The sequence below is a fragment of the Dioszegia hungarica genome (assembly GCF_025882075.1).
Source record: "Dioszegia hungarica strain PDD-24b-2 chromosome Unknown MKK02contig_8, whole genome shotgun sequence".
NCBI lineage: Eukaryota > Fungi > Basidiomycota > Tremellomycetes > Tremellales > Bulleribasidiaceae > Dioszegia > Dioszegia hungarica.
The window spans coordinates 1,726,840-1,747,349 of record NW_026515770.1 but is presented as its reverse complement, the minus strand read 5'-3'; the positions used below and the strand labels follow the sequence as shown (position 1 = coordinate 1,747,349).

General features: G+C 56.5%; 9 protein-coding genes across 9 annotated transcripts; 7 read left to right on the top strand and 2 right to left on the bottom strand.

Moving 5' to 3' along the window:
* Positions 1-142: 142 nt before the first annotated feature.
* MKK02DRAFT_36795 (uncharacterized protein) lies at positions 143-4,176 on the top strand (the record flags this gene model as incomplete). The annotated part of the gene is made up of 15 exons (XM_053089499.1): positions 143-310; positions 362-521; positions 573-668; positions 739-900; positions 944-1,186; positions 1,239-1,325; positions 1,375-1,644; positions 1,690-2,304; positions 2,356-3,109; positions 3,158-3,259; positions 3,304-3,408; positions 3,455-3,721; positions 3,769-3,910; positions 3,966-3,999; positions 4,046-4,176. The coding sequence occupies 15 exons, from the start codon at positions 143-145 to the stop codon at positions 4,174-4,176; spliced, it is 3,336 nt and encodes a 1,111-aa protein (XP_052945443.1).
* A 357-nt stretch (positions 4,177-4,533) lies between these two features.
* Positions 4,534-7,159, top strand: MKK02DRAFT_27508 (membrane transporter; the record flags this gene model as incomplete). The annotated part of the gene is made up of 12 exons (XM_053087360.1): positions 4,534-4,813; positions 4,865-4,939; positions 4,997-5,079; positions 5,127-5,293; positions 5,339-5,564; positions 5,614-5,896; positions 5,984-6,364; positions 6,409-6,516; positions 6,562-6,584; positions 6,633-6,804; positions 6,858-6,933; positions 6,991-7,159. The coding sequence occupies 12 exons, from the start codon at positions 4,534-4,536 to the stop codon at positions 7,157-7,159; spliced, it is 2,043 nt and encodes a 680-aa protein (XP_052945442.1).
* A 459-nt stretch (positions 7,160-7,618) lies between these two features.
* On the bottom strand, positions 7,619-8,526 carry MKK02DRAFT_33038 (ChaC-like protein-domain-containing protein; the record flags this gene model as incomplete). Its single annotated transcript, XM_053088634.1, has 5 exons — positions 7,619-7,783; positions 7,893-7,894; positions 7,961-8,051; positions 8,121-8,276; positions 8,416-8,526. 5 exons carry the CDS (start codon positions 8,524-8,526, stop codon positions 7,619-7,621), a joined length of 525 nt encoding a protein of 174 aa, XP_052945441.1.
* Positions 8,527-8,747: 221 nt separating this feature from the next.
* Positions 8,748-11,344, bottom strand: MKK02DRAFT_36793 (uncharacterized protein; the record flags this gene model as incomplete). Its single annotated transcript, XM_053089498.1, has 6 exons — positions 8,748-9,648; positions 9,710-9,861; positions 9,907-10,528; positions 10,583-10,760; positions 10,881-11,084; positions 11,131-11,344. 6 exons carry the CDS (start codon positions 11,342-11,344, stop codon positions 8,748-8,750), a joined length of 2,271 nt encoding a protein of 756 aa, XP_052945440.1.
* Positions 11,345-11,535: 191 nt separating this feature from the next.
* On the top strand, positions 11,536-12,350 carry MKK02DRAFT_44361 (cytoplasm protein; the record flags this gene model as incomplete). Its single annotated transcript, XM_053092895.1, has 4 exons — positions 11,536-11,714; positions 11,768-11,864; positions 11,912-12,151; positions 12,282-12,350. 4 exons carry the CDS (start codon positions 11,536-11,538, stop codon positions 12,348-12,350), a joined length of 585 nt encoding a protein of 194 aa, XP_052945439.1.
* A 645-nt stretch (positions 12,351-12,995) lies between these two features.
* Positions 12,996-14,228, top strand: MKK02DRAFT_44360 (uncharacterized protein; the record flags this gene model as incomplete). Its single annotated transcript, XM_053092894.1, has 1 exon — positions 12,996-14,228. One exon carries the CDS (start codon positions 12,996-12,998, stop codon positions 14,226-14,228), a length of 1,233 nt encoding a protein of 410 aa, XP_052945438.1.
* Positions 14,229-15,579: 1,351 nt separating this feature from the next.
* Positions 15,580-16,064, top strand: MKK02DRAFT_14093 (high mobility group box domain-containing protein; the record flags this gene model as incomplete). The annotated part of the gene is made up of 3 exons (XM_053085537.1): positions 15,580-15,623; positions 15,814-15,949; positions 16,002-16,064. Coding segments are annotated over 3 exons (243 nt in total), but the record flags the coding sequence as incomplete, so codon positions are not given.
* Positions 16,065-16,860: 796 nt separating this feature from the next.
* Positions 16,861-18,658, top strand: MKK02DRAFT_25276 (CDP-alcohol phosphatidyltransferase-domain-containing protein; the record flags this gene model as incomplete). The annotated part of the gene is made up of 10 exons (XM_053087013.1): positions 16,861-17,004; positions 17,064-17,196; positions 17,262-17,342; positions 17,396-17,412; positions 17,467-17,564; positions 17,619-17,927; positions 17,978-18,163; positions 18,213-18,341; positions 18,388-18,498; positions 18,559-18,658. 10 exons carry the CDS (start codon positions 16,861-16,863, stop codon positions 18,656-18,658), a joined length of 1,308 nt encoding a protein of 435 aa, XP_052945436.1.
* A 641-nt stretch (positions 18,659-19,299) lies between these two features.
* Positions 19,300-20,321, top strand: MKK02DRAFT_26379 (JAB1/Mov34/MPN/PAD-1 ubiquitin protease-domain-containing protein; the record flags this gene model as incomplete). The annotated part of the gene is made up of 3 exons (XM_053087185.1): positions 19,300-19,625; positions 19,684-19,925; positions 19,975-20,321. The coding sequence occupies 3 exons, from the start codon at positions 19,300-19,302 to the stop codon at positions 20,319-20,321; spliced, it is 915 nt and encodes a 304-aa protein (XP_052945435.1).
* Between the last annotated feature and the right edge of the window lie 189 nt (positions 20,322-20,510).

Below are 20,510 nucleotides of genomic sequence, written 5' to 3'. Positions count from 1 at the left end.
ATGCGCATGAGCCTCCTCGCTTCGGATCTTACGTACGAAGCTTGAGCTTTAAGCAGCTTAATCGAAGCTCAAGCTGTGCGCCACCGCGTTGCGATCTGCTTCACCGGTCACCTTAGGTTCTCATCCAAATCGCTTTCCGGCTATGGTCCCCTCTCTTACTCTGTGCTTGCTCTTTCTGTCAGCCACCATAGTCGAGGCTACTGGGTATTCATCAGCTCGAGTCACGACGGATGGGTGGAACTCCCGCGAGCTATCCGGTGCCGGTTCGCCTTCAATCCACCACCACCCTGCCCACGCCAACAGCTCTTTGGTAAGCCTAGAAGAGACCTTAGATCGGCCTACAATACTGAACATACCATAGGTTCCTCCACGACGGCCGCCGGGACGGCCAGATCAATGCCCACCGTGCTTCAACTGCCTCTTGCCTGCATTTAACTGCGGCAATGGCGGCGAATGTAATCCGTACGATGGGCAATGTCGATGTCCGCCAGGCTTCGGGGGAGAGGATTGTCTGACTCCTGGTCAGTCTGGCTCCGGAGTTCCGACAATAAGTGTGCTAGCTGACGTCGTAGTATGTGGGGCTTTGACAGATGGAGATGAGAGATACCCACGACCAGCTGGCGAGCTTTGTCAGTGTAAAGACGGCTGGGGAGGAATCAACTGTAACGGTGCGCTCCCTACAAGCTAGCAGATTGGGCGGCCTAATGCCAATGGTGGATACCATTCTGACACTCACAGTCTGCAAAACCGATAAGTCGTGTAAACCCTTCAAGCCTCGCACACCCGTCGATGACGGCCGAGGCGGCCAATCGCCTGAAGATGGGGAAGACCAAGATGATATGGTATGCTACAAGGGAGGTATAGCTGTCGAGCACAACTACCAGATGTGCGATGTCACCAGTATGTCTCCAGCCTCTTGAGAGTGGCCTCAGCTGATCCCCAGACCGGAAGATCATCGACACCATCCCCGACAATCGCCCTCCCCAGGTCACTTTCGACTGCACCGCGAATGGCCCTTCGTCCAATACGACTAGCTGGCGCGATCCCCGTCATCCCCTCCTTCGGACTTTCGATGACTCGCCCATTAACGATGATGTCATGGGGAAGTGCACTTTCCAGTTCTGGGTTGATCGCATTGAGAGCTTCTACTGCAAGCTGGACGAATGTTCGTGGAAGTTTGACGGAAGTGAGCTACCTGCACAATCACAATCCTGGCCAGAGTATCAGCTGACGTCCAGATCTTAACGGCTCGAGGTACGAGTGCCAAAAGCTGGACTGCTCTTGCATCCCTGGCAGATTCCTCTGCGGAGAAGACGGCTCCGTCAGTAAGTTGGAATTGACTTCGGGGAATCTGAACAGAACCTGATGAGGCAGACATCGATGACTTCCTGGAAGAAGAGGTACGGGGTCCTGCGACCTTCGAATGCACCGAGGGCAAGGGCTGTACATTCTCCGAACCCGCCATGAACGGCCTCATCAACGATGTCTTTGGCGATCGCGCAATCTTCCTGGATTGCGAGGCTGGCGAATGTCTCCATTCGAGTCAGGTGCCAGGCTATGTCGTCCCTCAGGCCCCAGACAATTCGACCCTGGTTGCGGTCAGCGCTGCTGCTGCAGCTCTCGTCTTCATCGTCGCCTGTCTCCGTGAGCCGGCTCAGACCCATCCGGTGTATATGAGCTGACGAACAGTGATGTGGTATCTAGGTCGCAGCGATCGCAATGCGCCAGGCTACAACTCGGTCCAGCTACCGGAAGACGAAGCGGCGAAGCTCATGACCGACCATGTACCCGCCACCATGCACTTCAACAATATTTCGTACACTCTCCCCAACGGCAAGACTATCCTCAACCACGTCACCGGCACGGTCCGACCTGGAGAGCTCCTCGCGATCATGGGCGCTTCCGGAGCTGGCAAGTCTACCCTACTCGATATTCTTGCTCGGAAGAACAAGAGCGGGACGGTCGACGGGACTTTCTACGTCAACGGTCGGGAAATCCCGGATGACGCCTTCCGCCGGGTCACTGGCTACGTCGACCAGGAGGATACTCTTCTGCCGACGTTGACGGTGTACGAGGCGGTACTGCTGTCCGCGTTGCTCAGGCTACCGAGGGATATGTCGCGGCAGGCCAAGGTGTTCAGGACGCTGGAGACGATGAATGAGCTGGGCATATTGGGCATCAAGGATAGTCGGATCGGGGAATCAGGGAAGCGGAGCATATCGGGAGGCGAGAAGAGGAGGGTATCGATTGCGTGCGAGCTGGTCACTGGTCCAAGCATCCTTTTCCTGGATGAGCCTACTTCTGGTGAGCTTGATTCATCTATGACTCTGTGATGGCATCTAAGCTGATGCTTAGGTCTGGACTCCTACAACGCGCACAACGTCATCACCTCGCTCGCAACGCTCGCCAAAAACTTCAACCGCACTGTCATTTTCACCATACATCAGCCACAATCCAACATTGTCAACCTCTTCGACCGCCTCCTCTTGCTCGCCAAGGGCCAGCTCGTCTACAACGGTGACGCGAAGAAGGCTCACCAGCATTTTGAGAAGCAAGGGCACAAATGCCCAGAGGGCTATAACATCGCCGACTACCTCATCGATCTCACCGTCGATGCGGCCGGTGACGGGAAGCCAAAGGCATCTAGCGGGTCAGCGGGTGTACGCCCGTCCGGTCGGGGCGCCGAGCGGGACCTCGAAACCGGGCATCGTCGACCACGGTCTGTCTCGAGCGACTCCTTGGGCAGCTCGGACAGCGGGGACGCAATGCCGACCGGCACTGGATTCGCCGCGGCCAAGTCCAAAGCTGCTCGTCTCCTCGGCATGTCGCCCAGCGAAGCGGCTTCCGCGTCTGCTTCTGATCGGGAGGCGGTGCCGCAAAAGCTGGCCAGTCTTGTGCTTGCCAACCGAGCCACGGACGACGCAAAGATACTGGAGGCGGAAATTGGGCGGATCCAGCGAGGCTCAACGCCCGATGGGATCGATCCGATCCGGTCAGACGGGCTGGGAAGGGATGTCCTGGGCGAGGCAGATATCCGAGGCGCAAAGAAGGCGAGCTGGGGCAGCCAGTTCATGCTATTGAGCGGCAGAGCGTTCAAAAATCTCTACCGGTAAGCCCCTTATCTGTTGCAGTCTTGGCAGCCCAGCTGATCGAGCAGGAACCCAATGCTTATGGCTGCCCATTACGCCGTGGCTATCGCGGTGGCGCTGATCTGCGGATTCTTCTTCTACAGGGTCACCAGCGATATCCCAGGTTTCCAGTGAGTAGATTCTAGGCGCTCATCTGAAGATAGCTGACATGCAGGAACCGGCTGGGTCTGTTCCTCTTCATCCTGTCTCTCTTCGGATTCTCTTGCCTTTCCTCTCTGGGAATATTCGCGAACGAGCGTATGCTTTTCATGCGCGAGAGGTGCGCAGTTGTCTTCCCCCCACAGGAATTTTTACTGATGCTCCAGGGCGAATGGCTATTACTCCCCTTCGGCCTACTTCCTCAGCAAAGTCCTCTTTGACATACTTCCTCTCCGGCTCATCCCGCCCTTTGTCCTCGGCTCGATCGTGTACGGTCTGGCTGGTCTCAATCCGGACGTTGCTTGCTTCTGGAAGTTCATCATGACTTTGGTGCTGTTCAACCTGGCTGCCAGTTCTGTGGTGCTCTTCCTGAGCGTGGCGGTTCAGGATCTGGGAGTGGCAAATCTGCTTGGAAGTCTCGTGATGCTCTACAAGTGAGTCTCGGCAGCTATCTGAATCGGTAACTCGGCTGATGAGGTAGCCTCCTCTTCGCCGGTCTGCTCATGAACTACGACCGAGTACCCAACGGCGCCAAGTGGATGTTGACCTCGTCATTCTTCCACGCGGCGTACGAGGCGTTGCTGGTCAATGAGCTTCGGTACCTGCAGTTGGTCGAGCGCAAGGTGAGCTTCCAGGCCAATTGATTCACGTATCAATGCAACAAGCTGATGCACACAGTTCGGTCTCGACATCCAGGTCCCATCTGCGACAAGTAAGCTTTGTTTCGCCAACCCGGTAGTGTCCCAGCTGACACCCAGTCCTGTCCTCCTTTGGGTTCCATGCCCAAGCCTTCTGGTGGCCCGACACTGCTCTCCTGGTGGGCGTGTTCGGCTTCTTCATTGTGGCGAGCTACCTCGTCCTGGAGCTGTTCGTCAAGGAGAAGCGATAGTGGAGTGCCATGTGACTTTGATTGAAGGACCGGTCGAGTGCGGCCGTTGTGTCGATCTGTATATGCATCAGCTGCTGTCTATCGTTCTTCGCAGGGCTACACGGACTGTGACAGCTCTCAGCTACCCAACCCACCAGTGAAGCAAGCAGACGCGAGTCCGAAACCACCTGGTGGACCAGGTGGAGCCCCGCAAACAACGCTCAGCCAAAAGTCGCAGCTGCTTCGCCGCAACACCGTGACGAAACCTACATCTTTCTTTCATCCTGACTAGCTACTGCACCTCATACAGCCCTCGGAGTCCGCCACCTCGGGAACGAACGTCAATGAGAGGGTGATTATACCACTTTCCCCGCCAATATGCTCCCCGCGCTTCCCCTAGCCCGGCAAAATTCGTCGGCCTTCACCCTCCCTCACCCTTCGCCTTCGGCCCATACACGCACCAGCTCGTATCGACTGACGTCAAAGCATGATCGGGAGAGATCACTGGGGTCTGCGTCCCGGCCAAGTGAAGAAGCGGATGAAGGTGAGGAGGACGAGGATCTCAGACGCGAGCTCGAGATGGAGATGGAGGAGCAGGGAGGCGAGGGATTGGAGAGGGAAAGAGGATTGGAAGATACGCTGGAGAAGCTGGGAATGGGTAGGTCGAGATCTGTCTGATGAAGTCCTGTCGAGCTCATGCCTGGCTTAGGAACGTATCAATGGAGATTACTTGCATTATGCGGGTTTGGCTGGATGAGCGATAATTCTGCCCTAACCTGTATCGGTGAGCTGACGCCCACGACTGACTGACCAGGATACAGAAGATAGCTGATACATTTAGCTGTTATCCTACCACGAGTCCAGATACATTTCAACCTCTCGCACCAGGTCGTTGGCTTCCTCTCTGCCTCTACCATGGCCGGAGTGAGTTTGACCGCTCCGATCAAGCGAGCTCCTCACTGACAAAGCAGATGATGGTAGGCGCTATAGGCTGGGGGTCGATCTCGGACATCCTGGGACGAGCTCTTCCCTTTCGAACCACATTAGCTCTCACATCGGTCTTTGGAATAGGAGCGAGCTTTTCGCCGAACTTCGGGGTTCTGTGCTGCTGGATGTTCATGCTGGGCAGTGCGGTTGGGTAAGCGGCTCTTACGATGTAGCAGATAATGGCTGATCAGTGCAGAGGATCTATGCCAACAGATGGAACGCTTTTCCTCGAGAACCTGCCACATAGCAAGCAGTACCTCCTCACCCTGCTCTCCGTCTTCTTCTCCCTCGGCGCAGTCTTATCGTCCGTCATTAGCTATACCTTCCTCCCGGGCGCTAGTTGCTCTCAGTACGAGGGGTGCGACATCGCCGGTAAGGCGAACGATGGCTGGCGCAGAGTACTGCTTGCACTTGGCGTGGTCGTAAATCTGACCTTTGCGATTACAACAGGAAGGGAGCTGATATCCCTAGAATATGGTCTGCGCCCTAGCCCGCTGGTTTCTATTCCGCCTTCATGAGTCACCTCGATATTTGGTGACACACGGCCGCGAGCAAGAAGCTGTCGTTGCTCTCCGTTCCATTGCGACCTACAATGCCCACACTATCGACATCACGCCCGCGGATGTCCTCATGCCTCACGCTAGCCCGTCTCAGAGCATGAGTCAGCGATCACTTGCACGAGACAAGAAGAACTCGGAACTACCCTCACCCTCTCATGAGGCGGATGAGCTCTCTCCCGTCGGATCAGCAGTGGGTCTGCCTCGATATCGCGAGACGGACGATAATGCGTCAAGCGGGCCTTCGTCACGTACCCTGTACGACTCGGTCGGTCTTGGACCAGCCCCTCCACCCAGGAAATCGCCAATACGGCTCGGCTCGGCGTTTTACTCGGCATCCCATGCTGGATCACCTCTGGATACGACGACGAACGCGTTCGAGCGATCATTTGCCGATGCCGCCATTCGAAGCGGACAGTCCGTCGACGAAGAAGCAGGAGAGGGAGCACCGGACGAGGCAGAGGCGGATGTGGAGGGGGCGTTGTTACCGGAAAAGTCGACGGTGGGACAACGTGCGGGGCGCGAAGCACGGAAAGTCGGAAGATGGGCAAGAAAACCGACAGAGTGGTGGAGAAGCTGGATGACGCAGATGGCGAAGCTTTTTGTACCAAAATGGAGAAGAACGGTCATCTTGATGTGGATCATTTGGGGATCTATGTCTTTCTGTAAGTCACTCTCTCCCGACACGGACGTAGCTGATCATGATTAGCATATACGATGTTTAACGTTTGGTTACCTGCTGTTCTGGAGAGTCGAGCGGAGGGTGAAGGGGACGAGGTGATCAAGATGGCGCTGAGGGAGTTCATGCTATATGCTGGTCAGCTTTACCTCTTTTCAGTTCAAGCACTGGCTGACGTTTCAGTTGCTGGATGTCCAGGATCAATTGTAAATCACATTACAGCACGACTTAGATGGATCAAGCTGATTGTCTAGCTTGGGGCATGGATGATCCAGACCCGTCTCGGGCGTCGCAAGTCGCTCGCTATCTGCACAGCCGCAACCGGAATAGCAACTTTTGCATTCTTGGCTGTGACCAGCAATTTAGCAGTGATCATCAGCTCGATGTTGATCAGTACGGCCGCAACGGCTATGTACGCTGTTCTCTGTAAGTCACCCAAACCAAGATTTCGTAGACCGGGAAAGAGCTGATCTTGGTAGACGGGATGACGCCAGAGACCTTTGGCACCGCCATCCGAGGTACCGCATGCGGCACGTCCGCCGCCCTGAGTCGGCTGTGCGTCTTCTCTCTGGATCGACGACTGGACTGGAATGACACGCTGAAATTTCGCAGGACAGGTGTGATGGCACCGATCTCGGCTGGGTTCTTACTCTCCGTCTCGCCATCCCTACCTGTCTTCACCTCCGCTTCCATCTTCTTCATCGCAGCAGGCTGCAGCTTGGCCTTACCATTTGAGCGGATAACCGAAGGGAAAGGGGGTGGGGCGGTCATGGCTCACTAGACGAAGTAGAGCTCGAGGCTCGACGGAGCACGAGGCCATGAGGTGGGAAACCTGTATCTATACCAGACACTGTACATCATCAAATTGATATGATATGAACATCAGAGATGTCGAAAGTATCGTAGTAGGAAGCTGTCAGGAGCGACGTCAGTCGTTGATGATCGAGGCCTGGGACATGTAACTCGATTCGACTTGCTTCACGGCAGCCTGGGACCGCATTAGCGCTTGATGCAAGATGGCTTGGGAGGGCTACTTACTTCTAGACTGAAAAGATAGTCGTCCTTGACGGTCGGGTATAGGTTCCTCACAGACTCGGCGAGCTTATACAGGTACTCCTGGTCATTAGCTTACGACTCAGGGTACTCCAGTATGACTTGCCTTATTTGGTCCGGATGGCCCATGACATTCGTATATCCTCCTCGAGAGATAGTCTAGCGGCTCTGGTCCGACTACGAGTGATCAGCGGTAGCTCTTAAGACGGCGTGTGGGCGTGACAGCGATTGTCTCACCGAAAGCCGGGTTATCCAGCCTGCCGGTCCATATCACCGAGCTGTCCACTATCACCTCTTCTTGCCCTGATTCACTACGCGAGTAGACTGGGATGTCATGAGGAGTATAGCCGTTCTGTCATGTCAGTAGTCTCCTCCGAGAGAACGGTTGTAAGTGTTGCAGACCCAGTCGGATGACTCGATGACTCCCCAGTGGGAAGAAGGGGACTTGCCTGTTCTCTGACCTCTGCGTAGTGTCAGCTCATCTCTGGGCACTGGATGAGCTCTGAGAGACACAGCTCTTCTCACGCACCCATATACTCTCGAACTTCCTCCTCCCTCGCCTCGTCTATCCGATATGCAACGCCCCAGACAATGTCCTCTTGCTCTGTATCTGCAGGTGCCTGACCATCAGCGTCCCTCAGTACATCTATTACCGGGCAGCCCTGACAGTGTGTATGGGATAGACTCACCTCGCCGCTGAGCGCATGCCAATCCTTCGCGTCGATAACAGTGACCACCCTACCGGGCTTTTCGGGTACACCCCGATGATCGATAGATGATTGCGCGAAACGACGCAGTACCCCCTTGACGTAACCGCAACCTGGATCTCCGTTAGCTCTTGTGCCCTGCTATGTTCAGATGGTGATGACCTACGTTGCTCGACGGAGTGAGGTCTGCTTTGGTCAGTAACGGACAATCAGTCAAAGGTCAGACTGGATCAAGACTGGATGGTTGGAGGGAGGGTTGGAAGAGCAGAAGAAGGACTTGCGGTGGTTTCCAGATCAACGAGCCGTACCCAAACACCCAGTACACCATACTCCCAAGACCAGGCGCTAAATCGATTCCGATGCAATGCGAAGAGATAGTGCCTAGCATGACTTCAGCGTGGGGTGACGAATTCCAGCGAGATCGTCCGCACGGGCGGCACGTGGCAGTAGAGTGGGGAAAGTGGGGAAGTACTCGCTACTACATTGGCAATGACAAGACGACGTCGCACCGGTGGAGGGCATATTGCATGCTCAGCAACTTAATGGCTACATATGTACACATGATCCTATCCAAGGCAACTCCGCGACCCGACCAGAAGCACAGCCCCCTTAGTCCAGATCGATCATCCCCTCTTCCTCCTCCCCATCGCTTTCATCTCCCGCGTCCCTATTTCCACGGATAGCCCAGCTATCTTTCCTCCCTCCACTCGGCGCCTCATACTCGTACCGCTCCGGCTTCTTGACATTCTCCGTCCTGATCTTCTTCTTTGCGTTGAATCTATTCCCCGAATCCGGATTCTTGAGGAGCGCAATCGTCTCGTCCTTCCGCCTCTTCTCGTCTTTTCCCAACGTCGCCGCCCGAGCCGCCGCAGTGGGATCAAAGCCGATCCGTTTGACACTTTCGGCATTGAAGGGTCGTTTCTTCTCCTCCTCTTCATCCGCATCCGAACTCTTCTCCTCTTCCACCTCGACCCTCCGCTTCTTCCTCTTATCTTTCTGCCCCGCCTCCTCCCTCTCCCTCTCTTTCCGCTTCATCCTGATTGCCTCGAGATTCCGCTGTCCACTGCTCCCTTGCCCACCGACCATCAATCGCTTCAAGACCTCCTCGTCCTCCTTCACCTCGAGCTTCTTTCGGACGTCCCGCGCGGTCCGATTCCGCCCCAGTCGCTCATTCAGATGCTCGTCCCCAAAGCCCTTCAGACCCCCTTCAGAGCGGTCCGTCCGGATCGTCTTGCCGCCGACCATATATGTCGCACCGCCACCGCCATTCTCTGCTCCGCGTGGTGCGGCCTGTGGACCGCCGGCAGGTAAGAGACCGGTTTTGGTTTGGTGATTGATGCCGCTCCCTTTGCCGGGGATGGGGGGCTTGCCAAACCCAGGTCGGCTGGGCTGGGAAGGACGCGAATTGGTGAGTGCGAAGGAGGAGGTGGAAGCGGTGAATTCGGCTCGGCCTGCTCGGGCGCGCTGCATCGAGAGGTGAACGTGGTATTCGCAGACTGGGCTTTGACGCCTAGTGTATCAGCTGTGAAGCTCGCACGAGGCGAAACCGAGTGGGAAAAGCAAGAACTTACATGTCGACCCATGATCTGCACCTGTTCCCATCCTTCTGTACCGCCGAGCAGCGACCCAGATCCTTCGACTTGCCGATGTAGAAGACCGAGTCGCCAGAATTGGGATTAAGCGCGAGTGGCAGGGTGAGAGGATGTGGGGCACTACCTCCAGCCTGACTGTTTAGCTCTACCGGCTATCGACCAAAAAGCAGACTCACTTTCAGTGGCCTGAGTATCCTGGGACTGATGATCCCCACTACATCCCCTACACCCAGATTCGCCCACCTCTCGAACGCGCCTCCACTCCCACCCGCATACGTCACTTTGGCCTTCCCATCCTCATCCACCTCTTCCGACTTGACCACCGATTCTGCCTGAAACAGCAGTAGCTGGAGAATCGCATCCCCTCCCGCTCCTGGCACACTTGCCATCTTTGTTCGGGATGGAAGCGCCGCCAGCTTGAGATTGACGTATTTCTTTGGTTTCCTGCGTTTATAGTCGGATTTGGCGTCTTTGCCTTTGGGTTTCTGATACGTCTTCTTCGAAGGAGAGGCGAGGGAGAAGTCGCCCCGCTCCGGAGCTCTCTTGACCGCCGCCTCGTCCTCCGAGGTATCGTTGTCTTCTGCGCGCGAACCGCCTCCGCCTCCTCCGCCACCGCCGCTGACTCGGATATCGCTCTTCTCGGCCACGACAGCGATGGTGACCCAGTCGCCCTCGACCGGGACGTCATATGTTGCGCCATCGCGTGACAGGCGGATGACCGAATAGAGGAGAGAAGGAGGGAGGTAGTACCGGCCGTACATGTGCGCTTGGACCGTGTCGTGGGGAAGTTTCCGCTCGCTATTGATCAGCATGTTCCATTCGATCTCGAGACACATTGTGAGAGATACTCACTTCAGCCGTATCTTGCTATTCGGCTCGACATACTCCCATACCTGCTCGCCCTCCGGATCAAACCCAAACTCCTTGGGCCCCATCTCGAGCTTCTCGATGATCTGCAACGTATGCTCGTCCCGCGTGTACTTCTTCTCCTTGACATCCTCCTTCACTTCTTCTTCGTCCGACGCGCGCCCTTTGCCCTTCACCGATCCACCGGCACTAGCGCTGGCGCTGACGATCGGTTTTGGGATCGAGCGGGATCTGCCAGCCCATTGTGAAGGGGCCGGGACTGGCTTTGGCTTCGGTGCTGTACGAGCCAGGGCCGGAGAGGGGTTTCGTACGGCCGCGAGCTTGGAAGCGAAATTAGAGGGTCCAGCTGTTGCGGAGGCAGGTAGCACGGGGACCGAGGCAAGTGATTGAGTGGGCTGACCAGGTCTGGCTGGTTTCGCCTTGTGGACATGGTTGGCGAGAGCAGATTTTGGCGCTGATGGCAGTGGGACATCGGTCCGGACTTTCTCTGCAGTCCATCAGCGCATTGACTAGCTGCTAGCCATAAGACTTACCCTTCTTGGTCGGCGTTACAGCGACCAAGATGTGCGCATTCTCTCTCGCCCTTCTCTCCTTGTCCCGCTTAGCCTTCTCAACCTGCCGCCGCCTCGCTTCCACAAGCGCGGCGATTTGCGCATCAAGCTCTGAAGTGTCGACTTCCCCCGCATCTTGCCCTTTCTCCTCTTCCTCGCTCTCTCTGCCGACCTCGAGGTCGCTATCGCTATCCATGGCTGCTTAAAGGTGATGAAGAAGGTAATGAAGGAAAGCTTTGACCGTGGACGCGACTTTCGGGGAGTGACGTAAAGACAGGCACGTCCGCTTCACGTGGCTCATCTCACCCAAGAGCGCGTCTGGAACGCCCAGACGCTCGTTCATGTCACCGATATACATCCTTGGCAGAACCCACCGTGATCTGCGAGATGACACGCCCGCTGCCTGGATTGGAGCTGCAGGAGCTTGCTGGACCGTCCGGGTCGTCCGTCAAGGTCGTGGTCCCGCCCATCAACTTCGCTATGGTCGTCCCCGGGATCTATCGGAGTGGACACCCGAATAAGAAGAACCTGAGCTTCCTGAAGAGCCTTGGTCTAAAAGGGATCATGTGAGTATCCAGCGGGACTCGTATCATTTGTGTGCTGGAGCTGATGAGGCTAGGTACGTCGAGGGCACGGAGGAATACCGGAGAGACTCGCTCGACTTTGTACAGGCCGAAGGGATCCAATTGCACCGATACGATCTGTCCAAAGAATCAGTCAGTACCCTCTCGCCTGGGTCATAGGACCTCGTACTGACGTCTAGTTACTGTTCACCCAGAAAGGCCGAGAAACGATATACGCCGCCCTGCGCCTTCTACTTGACAGCACCAACCACCCTATCCTCATTCATGACGATTCGGGCAAGTCGACCGCGACGCTTATCGTTTCGCTCATCAGAAGAATGCAAGGCTGGAGTCTGACAGGAGTGTATGCGGAGGGGGACATGTTCTCGGGTCCAGCGGGAGGCGCGGAGGGTGATGGAGTGGGCGAGGCAGGAAGAGAAGTGAGTCAAGGCTCTGAGTCAGGGGTATGCTGCCACACGACAAGCGTCCGCAGGGGAGAGCTTGAGATAATGCTGGAGGATTATGAGAAGCGATGAAATTACCGAGGAAGCTCCCATGCTGATCATCTAGTTCATTGCTCTCTTTGAACCGAGAAAGTTCAAGTTTAATCGCTCGGCCAAGCCATCCTGGCTGGACTAGGTATCCCCAAGGCTCCCTCGACCAGGACGGCTGCGATAAGGGGTGTCGGTACCGCAAACAGCCGCATCGTCATCATCGGCTTCTCTGCACCGCCACATGCTACAGCGAAATCTGCCACTCACCCCCCCCCCCAAAGGCGTCAATCTACACGGGCAGAACCCATTCCTCGCCCATCTCGCATCCATCCCGTCCATGATCGACACTCGGCCATCATACATCCTTCCACGTACCCCTCGCCGGGCTCGTTATACGCTGTCTCGGCCCCTGCCCAAGATGCGTTTCGCTTGACCATACACAGCATGACACAGCTCGATGCAGAAAGGATCCCCGTCCTTTCGCCGCGGTTTCGCCCTTTCCGTTCTGCGCGATTATCCTCGTTCGGGTTTGAGAGGTTCTCTTACTTCTTCGAGGGGCGTCTGGCATGATCTACGTGACTCAGGGGATCGGTTTGGGCGGATGGGGGGTTTGAGGTGGGTGGCGATGGGGAGGGATATAAGCGGGCGGCGAGGATGGGGACTTCGTCGTTCAATACCACTGCATCAGTATACGATACTGAGAAACCGACCTCATCGACAAGCCAGCTGGTCAGACGATCTATCAACCCGGTCCGCACCGTATTATTCTTCGGCGCAAGGCTCAGGCGAGATGCCATTCGCCACCGGATCGGGCCGGCCGGCCTCATCCGCCACGCCCATCCCCATCCTCGCGCCGCAGGCTCGCAAGCACACCCATACCCGTAACACCTCGGCGCCAATCTACCTACCCTCCACTCCTCTGCCTCGTCCAGCTGGTCCGGCCAAGTCGCCCCGTGGGCCAGGACTACGCGTCATCACCTCCTTCCCCCTCCCTCCTCCTCGTCGGCCTAAGCTCGGTGCGCAGACTCAATCGCTCGATCAAGGTATAGCCATCAGGCAGCCCGTACCCGTTCGTCATTATGCGCCACCGCTGCTCAATACCGCTCCACTGCCTGCCACCCGCCGGGATCATGCTGCCTCCCTTCCTCGGCGGGCGGTCTACCGGAAGCCCGTCCCTGCGCTCCAGGTTGATGTGGATATGGAGCATGACCACGCGCAGGTTGTCCCTCCAACCAGACCCTGTCCGCCCATCAAGTCGAGCTTGGAGAAGCGGATGCGTCGGGAGGCGGTCATCATCTCTGACGGGATGTACACGTCGTACCAGCCGGACAGGCTTGACTGGGGTACGCGGGACACGTCCCAGAACGACGGAGCCATCTCGGCTCCATCTCCTACCCGGATTATACCCTCGACCAGCCGACCCTCAGGCAGGGGTCACAAACGCACCATCTCCGACAAGTTCAAATCCCTCTTCTCCCCTTCTCCACCTCGACCTCCCCATATCCAGCTCTCGACCTCCTCGCCTGCACCATCCGCGGCTCTCGTCCTCCCCGAAGAAGACCTAGAGCGGATACCTATGAATGACGAGTCAGACATCCCCACCTACTCGGCGACCTATCCGCAACCGGATGATCCGTTCTACCTCGCCGTCCCACACACTCCTGCTCTGACCGAGGCTGCGGGTCAGCCGGGCAGGCCCTACCGATCCCCCGGAACGGCGAGCTTTGTGGTGTCTCGCGAGGAGGACATCTGGGGGGTGTCGGCACAAGGAGGCGAGGCGGACGAGAATGCAGCGAGGCGAAACACGTTCGGGGTGATAGAATGGCCAAAGACGGCCATGGCTAGCTTGGGGACAGAGGTGCGTTCAGTGGCGGGAAGCGAGGGGTTCAGTCCGGGTTCGAGGGCGAGGGGCTCGAGCGATGGTACATGTGAGGCGGACGATGAGATGAGTCCCGAGATGGACCCGGCGGGGGAGGTTGTGCTAGCGTACCTTGTGGGAGGAGATGGCGGGGTGACGGCGTGATCATGGGAGTGCAGATGGCTCAGGCAGCAGGTCCCAGGGGTCAAGGAAGCCAGGGACCAAACACGAAAGAGGATTCTCGCTTCTGCTTACAAGATTGTACTTATATCTGTCGTGGCTTCATCTGTGACCAGTCGGAGGCTCTGTACTTGTAGTCGTTGTATGCATTGTAACATTAGCCTGTGACCCCTCTGCAGCTGTCTGAGCCAAAAGTGCCACACTGAGGCGCTGAGCTCTGGAAAGCAGTGACGTGTATCCCGGCATTACGATCGGTCATATACCAATATTTCCCAAAGTGGCAATTCACCCTTGGGTGCAGCAGTGAGCTCTTTGTTTATCCCACCCGCCCACCCGCAGCAGTCGTCGCCCACTCACTCACCCATTTCTACTCCACCAGCCAAATCACTACCACCACCCAACTCACCACCCAGGAGCCACATACCGGCACCCACCTATATACAACCTACCTTACACACATCGTAAGTCACCTTCACAACACCTATCCTCCCTCTGCATAGGCTATCAGAGAAGGGGTTCGAAGCGTTCCGGGACGCTCTGGGGCGCGTTGGCGTCGTCGGGGATGGTGTCGACCCTGCATCCTCGTTTTGGGTGGTGGTGCGGTATGCTGGGAGCGAGGCGACTGATTTCGTCAATATGAGACAATGGTCCGGGGGAGTCCGATGTGCATGGCTGGGCTTGTCGCGTGGTGTCGGGGAGTACGAGGGGTGTTGGGGGAGAGACCGGAACGGCTTCAGAGGCGATAAGGAGGAGAAGCGGAAGTTCGGTGTGCATACCCCTCATCCTTGTCCTGTCTCGGCTGGCTTCCTTCCCTCCGTTCTTCTCCGTCGTCCTACTCTCGCGCCACGGTCCAGTCTGGCGCATCACCAGGTGCTTCATAGCTATTGCGGGTGCATAGAGCCCTCCAACTTACACTCTTCCTTCCTCCCCGCTTGGGTTCTTTTGTTGACACCAAATCCGAAATGATGAACTTCGCTAACCGCATTCTTCCTCTTCCTTCTTCCTTCACTGTACCTTCCGCCCCTCATCCATCACCATGTCCTACTACTACCCGACCATCCTCGGCGTCCAACCCATCTTCCGACACATGCCTCCCCCTCCCAACTACTTTTGGAAACTCCCAACCCCCGCTCCGACCGCTGTGCCCACCCCCTCTTCGCCTGATCCGACCCATACTTCGCCGCCGCCTCCACGTCCGCCCACGCCTCCTCGCACTCGCCGACGCTCTTCCTCCCCTTTGCCTGGCTCGCTCTCGTCCCTGCCCATCCCCACCAACAGAAATAAGATGCCCAAGACTGCCACCGAGAAGACATCCAGGTCCAAGTCGGGCGAGGAGAAGAAGCCCAAGAAGGAGGTCAAGGACCCGAACAAGCCCAAGCGGTGAGTCTCTGTCTATGGAGCGTGTGTCGTGCGGCATTCCAACCGCGAGGAGCTTTGGAGCTTTGGAGGTGGCACATTCTCGCTCGTCTCGTCCTCGTCCCTTGTCCTTGCTCTCGTCTCTCTGGCCCTACTTTCCTTCTTCCTTCATTCTTAACCCTTATCATCATCGAGACCACCACTGACCCCGCAGTGGACTTTCCCCCTACATGTTCTTCGTCCAGGACTACCGTGAGCGGATCAAGGGCGAGAACCCCGACGCCACCTTTGGTCAACTCGGCAAGCTCCTCGGCGCCAAGTGGAAGGAGTTGAGCCCCAGCGAGAAGAAGGTGGGTTTTGCTTTTGCGCAGAGGATTTTAGTGCGCAAAGCTGACTGAAAAGCCTTACGAGGCCCAGGCGGAGAAGGACAAGATCCGCGCCACCAAGGAACTCGGCGAGTACGATATTGCACACCCTAAGGCACCCAAGGCCCCTGCGTCCAGGAAGAAGGCCACCAAGTGAGTTGACATACCCAGGAAGGGAAGACGAGGAGGGGCATTAGCTGATGTAGTAGGGCCGCGAAGGAAGAGGAGGAGGACGAGGATGAGGATGACGACGACGCGTAGGGGCCTCGGACTGGCGGATAGGTGGATCAATCTGTGTGTATAGGGCTCGATGAGGGAAATGAGAAGGAGGGAGACTGAGAGGGAGAGAAAGAGAAGGAGAAAGAGAAATTGCCTGCGCCCCCCCATTCCTATTTGCTTAATGTACCACTCTTTATACCCTTTCCTAATTTCGTTTTGTCTATACTTCATCCATCTCCTCCTCCCCAAACATCAACATCTTCGTCGGTCGTGCCCTTCGCTTTAAGGTGGCGGCAGGCGAGAAGGGAAGGGTTGTTTCGTTTTTCGCTAGATCTGATTAAGGCTGGAATATATGAAGTATGAAGTATGCAGAAGCCACGGCTGGTATGGGAGCCTCTCGGGGTGTGGGTGGGGTGGCCTTGGTGTGTCTCGAAGGTGCATGGGACAAGGAGGCGCTCCAGAAGACCATTCGGTGCAGCCTCATTCCCCGTCAGCCACCTGCACCCCGGCCCGAAATATTATGTTGCACGTCATCATCCTAACAACCTCCTCCCCTCTGACTTTTATCTTCATCTTGCATCTTGATATCTGATCATATCACCTCTCCTAAGGCTCTCGTCTTTTGGCCCCCGTACCTCCCGGTCGTATCCAGCGAGCAGCTCAGTTTAGCGCCCAGCATGCGTATCACCAAAGCCCAACTCAAGGGGCTGGACCAGTACAAGTACTCGGGGATAGATAAGAGCGTCGTTTCGCGTTATGCGCTCGGACCGTTCTGGACTTGGCTGGTCACTATCATGCCGAGGAACCTGGCGCCTAACTCTGTGAGTCTACCTCTTCGGATCATGATGCTGATGCAATATGGTCCCTGCTGACAGCGCAGATCACCTTCCTGGGCCTCTGCTTTGTCTTTGCGAATGTCGGCACTCTGTTCTACCTCGATCCGACCTACTCGGGCAAGGAGCTACCGAGCCTGGTCTACCTCAGCTGGGCTATCGGACTGTTTGCATATCAAAGTGAGTCGCGGCTTGGGGGCTCTCGGATGGTCGAAACAGACGAGAAGCGAGTGGCTGATCAACAGGTATGGACGCTATTGACGGCAAGCAGGCTAGGCGGTTGAATATGGGCAGTGCTCTGGGAGAGATGTTCGATCATGGTTGTGGTGAGTCTTCACAAGCATATACTCCTGTGTAGTGCTTGAGCTCATCATTGTAGACGCCATCAACACTACCGTACGTCTTTCAAAAGGACTTTCCGGAGTCAGAGATCAAATACTGACGACCTAGCTCGAGACCGTGCTCTGCTGCCACGCCCTAGGCCTCAATCGGTCCTGGTGGACTGTCACAAGCCAAGCCGCGACCATGTGTAACTTCTACGCCTCCACGTCAGTCCAGCTCCTCTTTCCCCCTTTCTCTCCCGGAACCGCACTGATGTGTAGATGGGAAGAATACCACACCGGCACGCTGTACCTCTCTGCCTTCTCCGGTCCCGTCGAAGGCATCCTCATGGTCGTCGCCATCTACGCCGTCACTGCCATTCACCCGCTCGGCCAAGCCTTCTGGTCCCAGCCAATCTTCAGCCTCATCCCGGGTCACTACGTCATGAACTTCTTGGGCCAGGTGGACAAAGTCCTCGGTCTTAAGAGCGTTCTCGCTGGAAGGGGATGGGCGGGCCTTGAGGGTCTCCCGATCAATGTGGCGTTCATGATGTTTGGCGGTGCAGGGACTATCGGGAACATCGTCAACAGGTCAGTCGATACTTCTGTAGCAGAAGCGGGGATGAATGCTAATGAAGTAGCTACTACAACGTCATCGCGTCCCACAAGAAGAGCGGCAAGGCCATCTATACGCCTCTGCTTGGCTACGTCCCGTTCCTCGCCCACACTGGTATCCTCGTTCTTTGGCTGCAGGGCGAGCTCCGAGGTGGGGTCGGGATCGTACATGATGCGAGGTTACTCCCGTTCATGCTGTACTGGGGAATGGCGTAAGTTTCTCCCTTGCTTTGTTTTGACATTGAGAGCTGATCGGCTAAGGTTCTCGTACCAAGTCTCCCAGCTTATCCTGGCGCACGTCACCAAGAGCCCATTCCCTTACTGGAACGGCATGATGGTGTACTCGATCTTTGGCGCTCTCGACGCAAACTCGCAATGGCTTTTCAACCGGTAGGTCTTGTCTTCTCCGCCCGGAGAAGAAGGGCTGATCAGCTAGGGGACCGCTTGTGCAGTCTACACCGGTCGCTGCGAACGTCTTTGTCTGGATGTCATTCCTCCTCGCCCTGTTCAACTATATCCGTTTCGCCCGAGAGGTCATTTGGCAGATGTAAGCTTTTTCTCGAATGGCAAGCCGGTCACCCGAGGGGATAGAGCTGATGAGTACCAGCTGCGAACATACCGGTGTCGCCTGCTTCACCGTCAGGCGCAAGAATGCGCAAGGACAGTGGGTGGAGAAGGACGAGGTGAAGAACCTGAAGGCGGCGTAGATTGCGAGTCCGGGGCTGCGGTCGAACAAAGGGGCTGCCCGCTGACGGGTGACGTCGGTGAGCGCGAGGGGAGTGAGAAGTAGAGCAATGCATAGAATGGAGTAACTATGTACATGACGGACATCCGCGACCGAGGGGAGCGAATTATGAAGGGGCGTATGCTTACGGCATCTCACCCTCCCAGTCAAATTGAGCCGCAGACAGATAACTCATGCATGCGGGCGTCCGAAGAGCCATGAGAAGTGCTGGAAGGTGCTTCCAAGGCAGGAGATTCGAATGGTCCATGTCCCAGGACGACGAACGCGAATTGAAGGAGCAAGAGGAAAATAAAGAACGAATGGGGTTACCGTGAAATGAATGGCATAAGTTACGCCGATAAAAACGGAAAGCCACTGACCGCGTTCATGGGGTGACGGAGATTCGCGGCGATAACAATTCGCAGCCGGACCTAATTTCGGGATCAACCTATAACGGGGCTTTTAACGGGGCTTTGTATTGTCCAAGGTGATCCAAAAAGTTCTAACTAGTCATACACGTCCATCAATCCACCCATAAAACAACAGCATACAGCTTACAGGCCACTACCTGGCAGCGCGGGACCACAAAGCGGCGCAGAAGCAGCGAACAAAAATCGTTCAAAAATGTCGCTGTCCGGCTCGTCCTCGGCGCTTCACCTCTCCCTTCCCCCTACCACCCAATCTCGCCCCCCTACCCAGATCAACGTTCACCCCTCCGTCATCGCCTCCATCCTCACACATCACTCGCGCCGCCCCGACTCGGATGCGCCTCGGGTCGTCGGTGCCTTGATGGGTCAGCGGAATGAGACCGGGACAGAGGTGGAAGTGAGGAGCTGTTTCGCGGTGCCGCATTCGGAGGACGCGGAAAAGATTGCGCTGGACATGCCTTTCCAGCAGAGTATGGTGGAGTTGTTGAGCCGGAGTGGAGTCAAGGAGCAGGTTGTTGGATGGTCAGTCGCATCTGGCCGTATTTGTGGCTTGCCAAAGGATGCGGGGCTGATGAAATAGGTATTCCACATCCCCAACAGTTAACAACTACTCTGCCCTCATCCAGGACTACTTTACCAACGAGACATCACCATTCCCCGCCGTCCACATGACGGTCGACACCAACATGACCGAATCGGGCGAGGGTCTCGGCGTAAAGGGATACGTCTCGATGCCGCTGGGTATCACGTCAAAGCCGGAGAACTGCATCTTCTTGCCTATCCCCGTGGCTGTCAAGTTTGCTTCGTCAGAAAGACCAGCGCGTAAGCTTCCTTTCATCTCGAGATGCCAGGACTCAAGCTGACAAACTAGTCGACCTTTTGACCTCTTCTGCGGTCAAGCCCGTCCCTTCCGCCCAGCCCCCTCTCGCCGCCCTCTCCTCGTCCCTCAATCAGCTCTCTACCCTTCTCGACCAATCCCTCGCCTACGTCCAATCCGTCAACACTGGCTCCGCAAAAGCCGACCCCGAAGTCGGGCGGTATCTCCTCGAGGGTGTAGGCCGGTGGACTGCTACTGGATCAGAAGATGAGGGAGGCGTCAAGGAGGGTCTGCAGGACACGTTGACAGTGACGTACTTGGCCAACCTACTGAGGAGTCAGATTGAGCTGGCAGGGCGGTTGACGCTGTTACAGCAGGCCCAGGCGCCGCAGCAGCAGTAGGGGGAGCATGGGTGGTAGATGTATAAGTGCATTTGGGAGTAAGAGCTATGATCTCGGCATGACGACCCGTTCTCACTTCGTTGTCGGATTGCTCTCAACGCCCTGCCCTCCTTTCATTATGGATGACTAATGCGAGAGTGATATATGGCTGCCTAGGCAGCGCTGGACTGCCTGCAACAGGCTGGACGA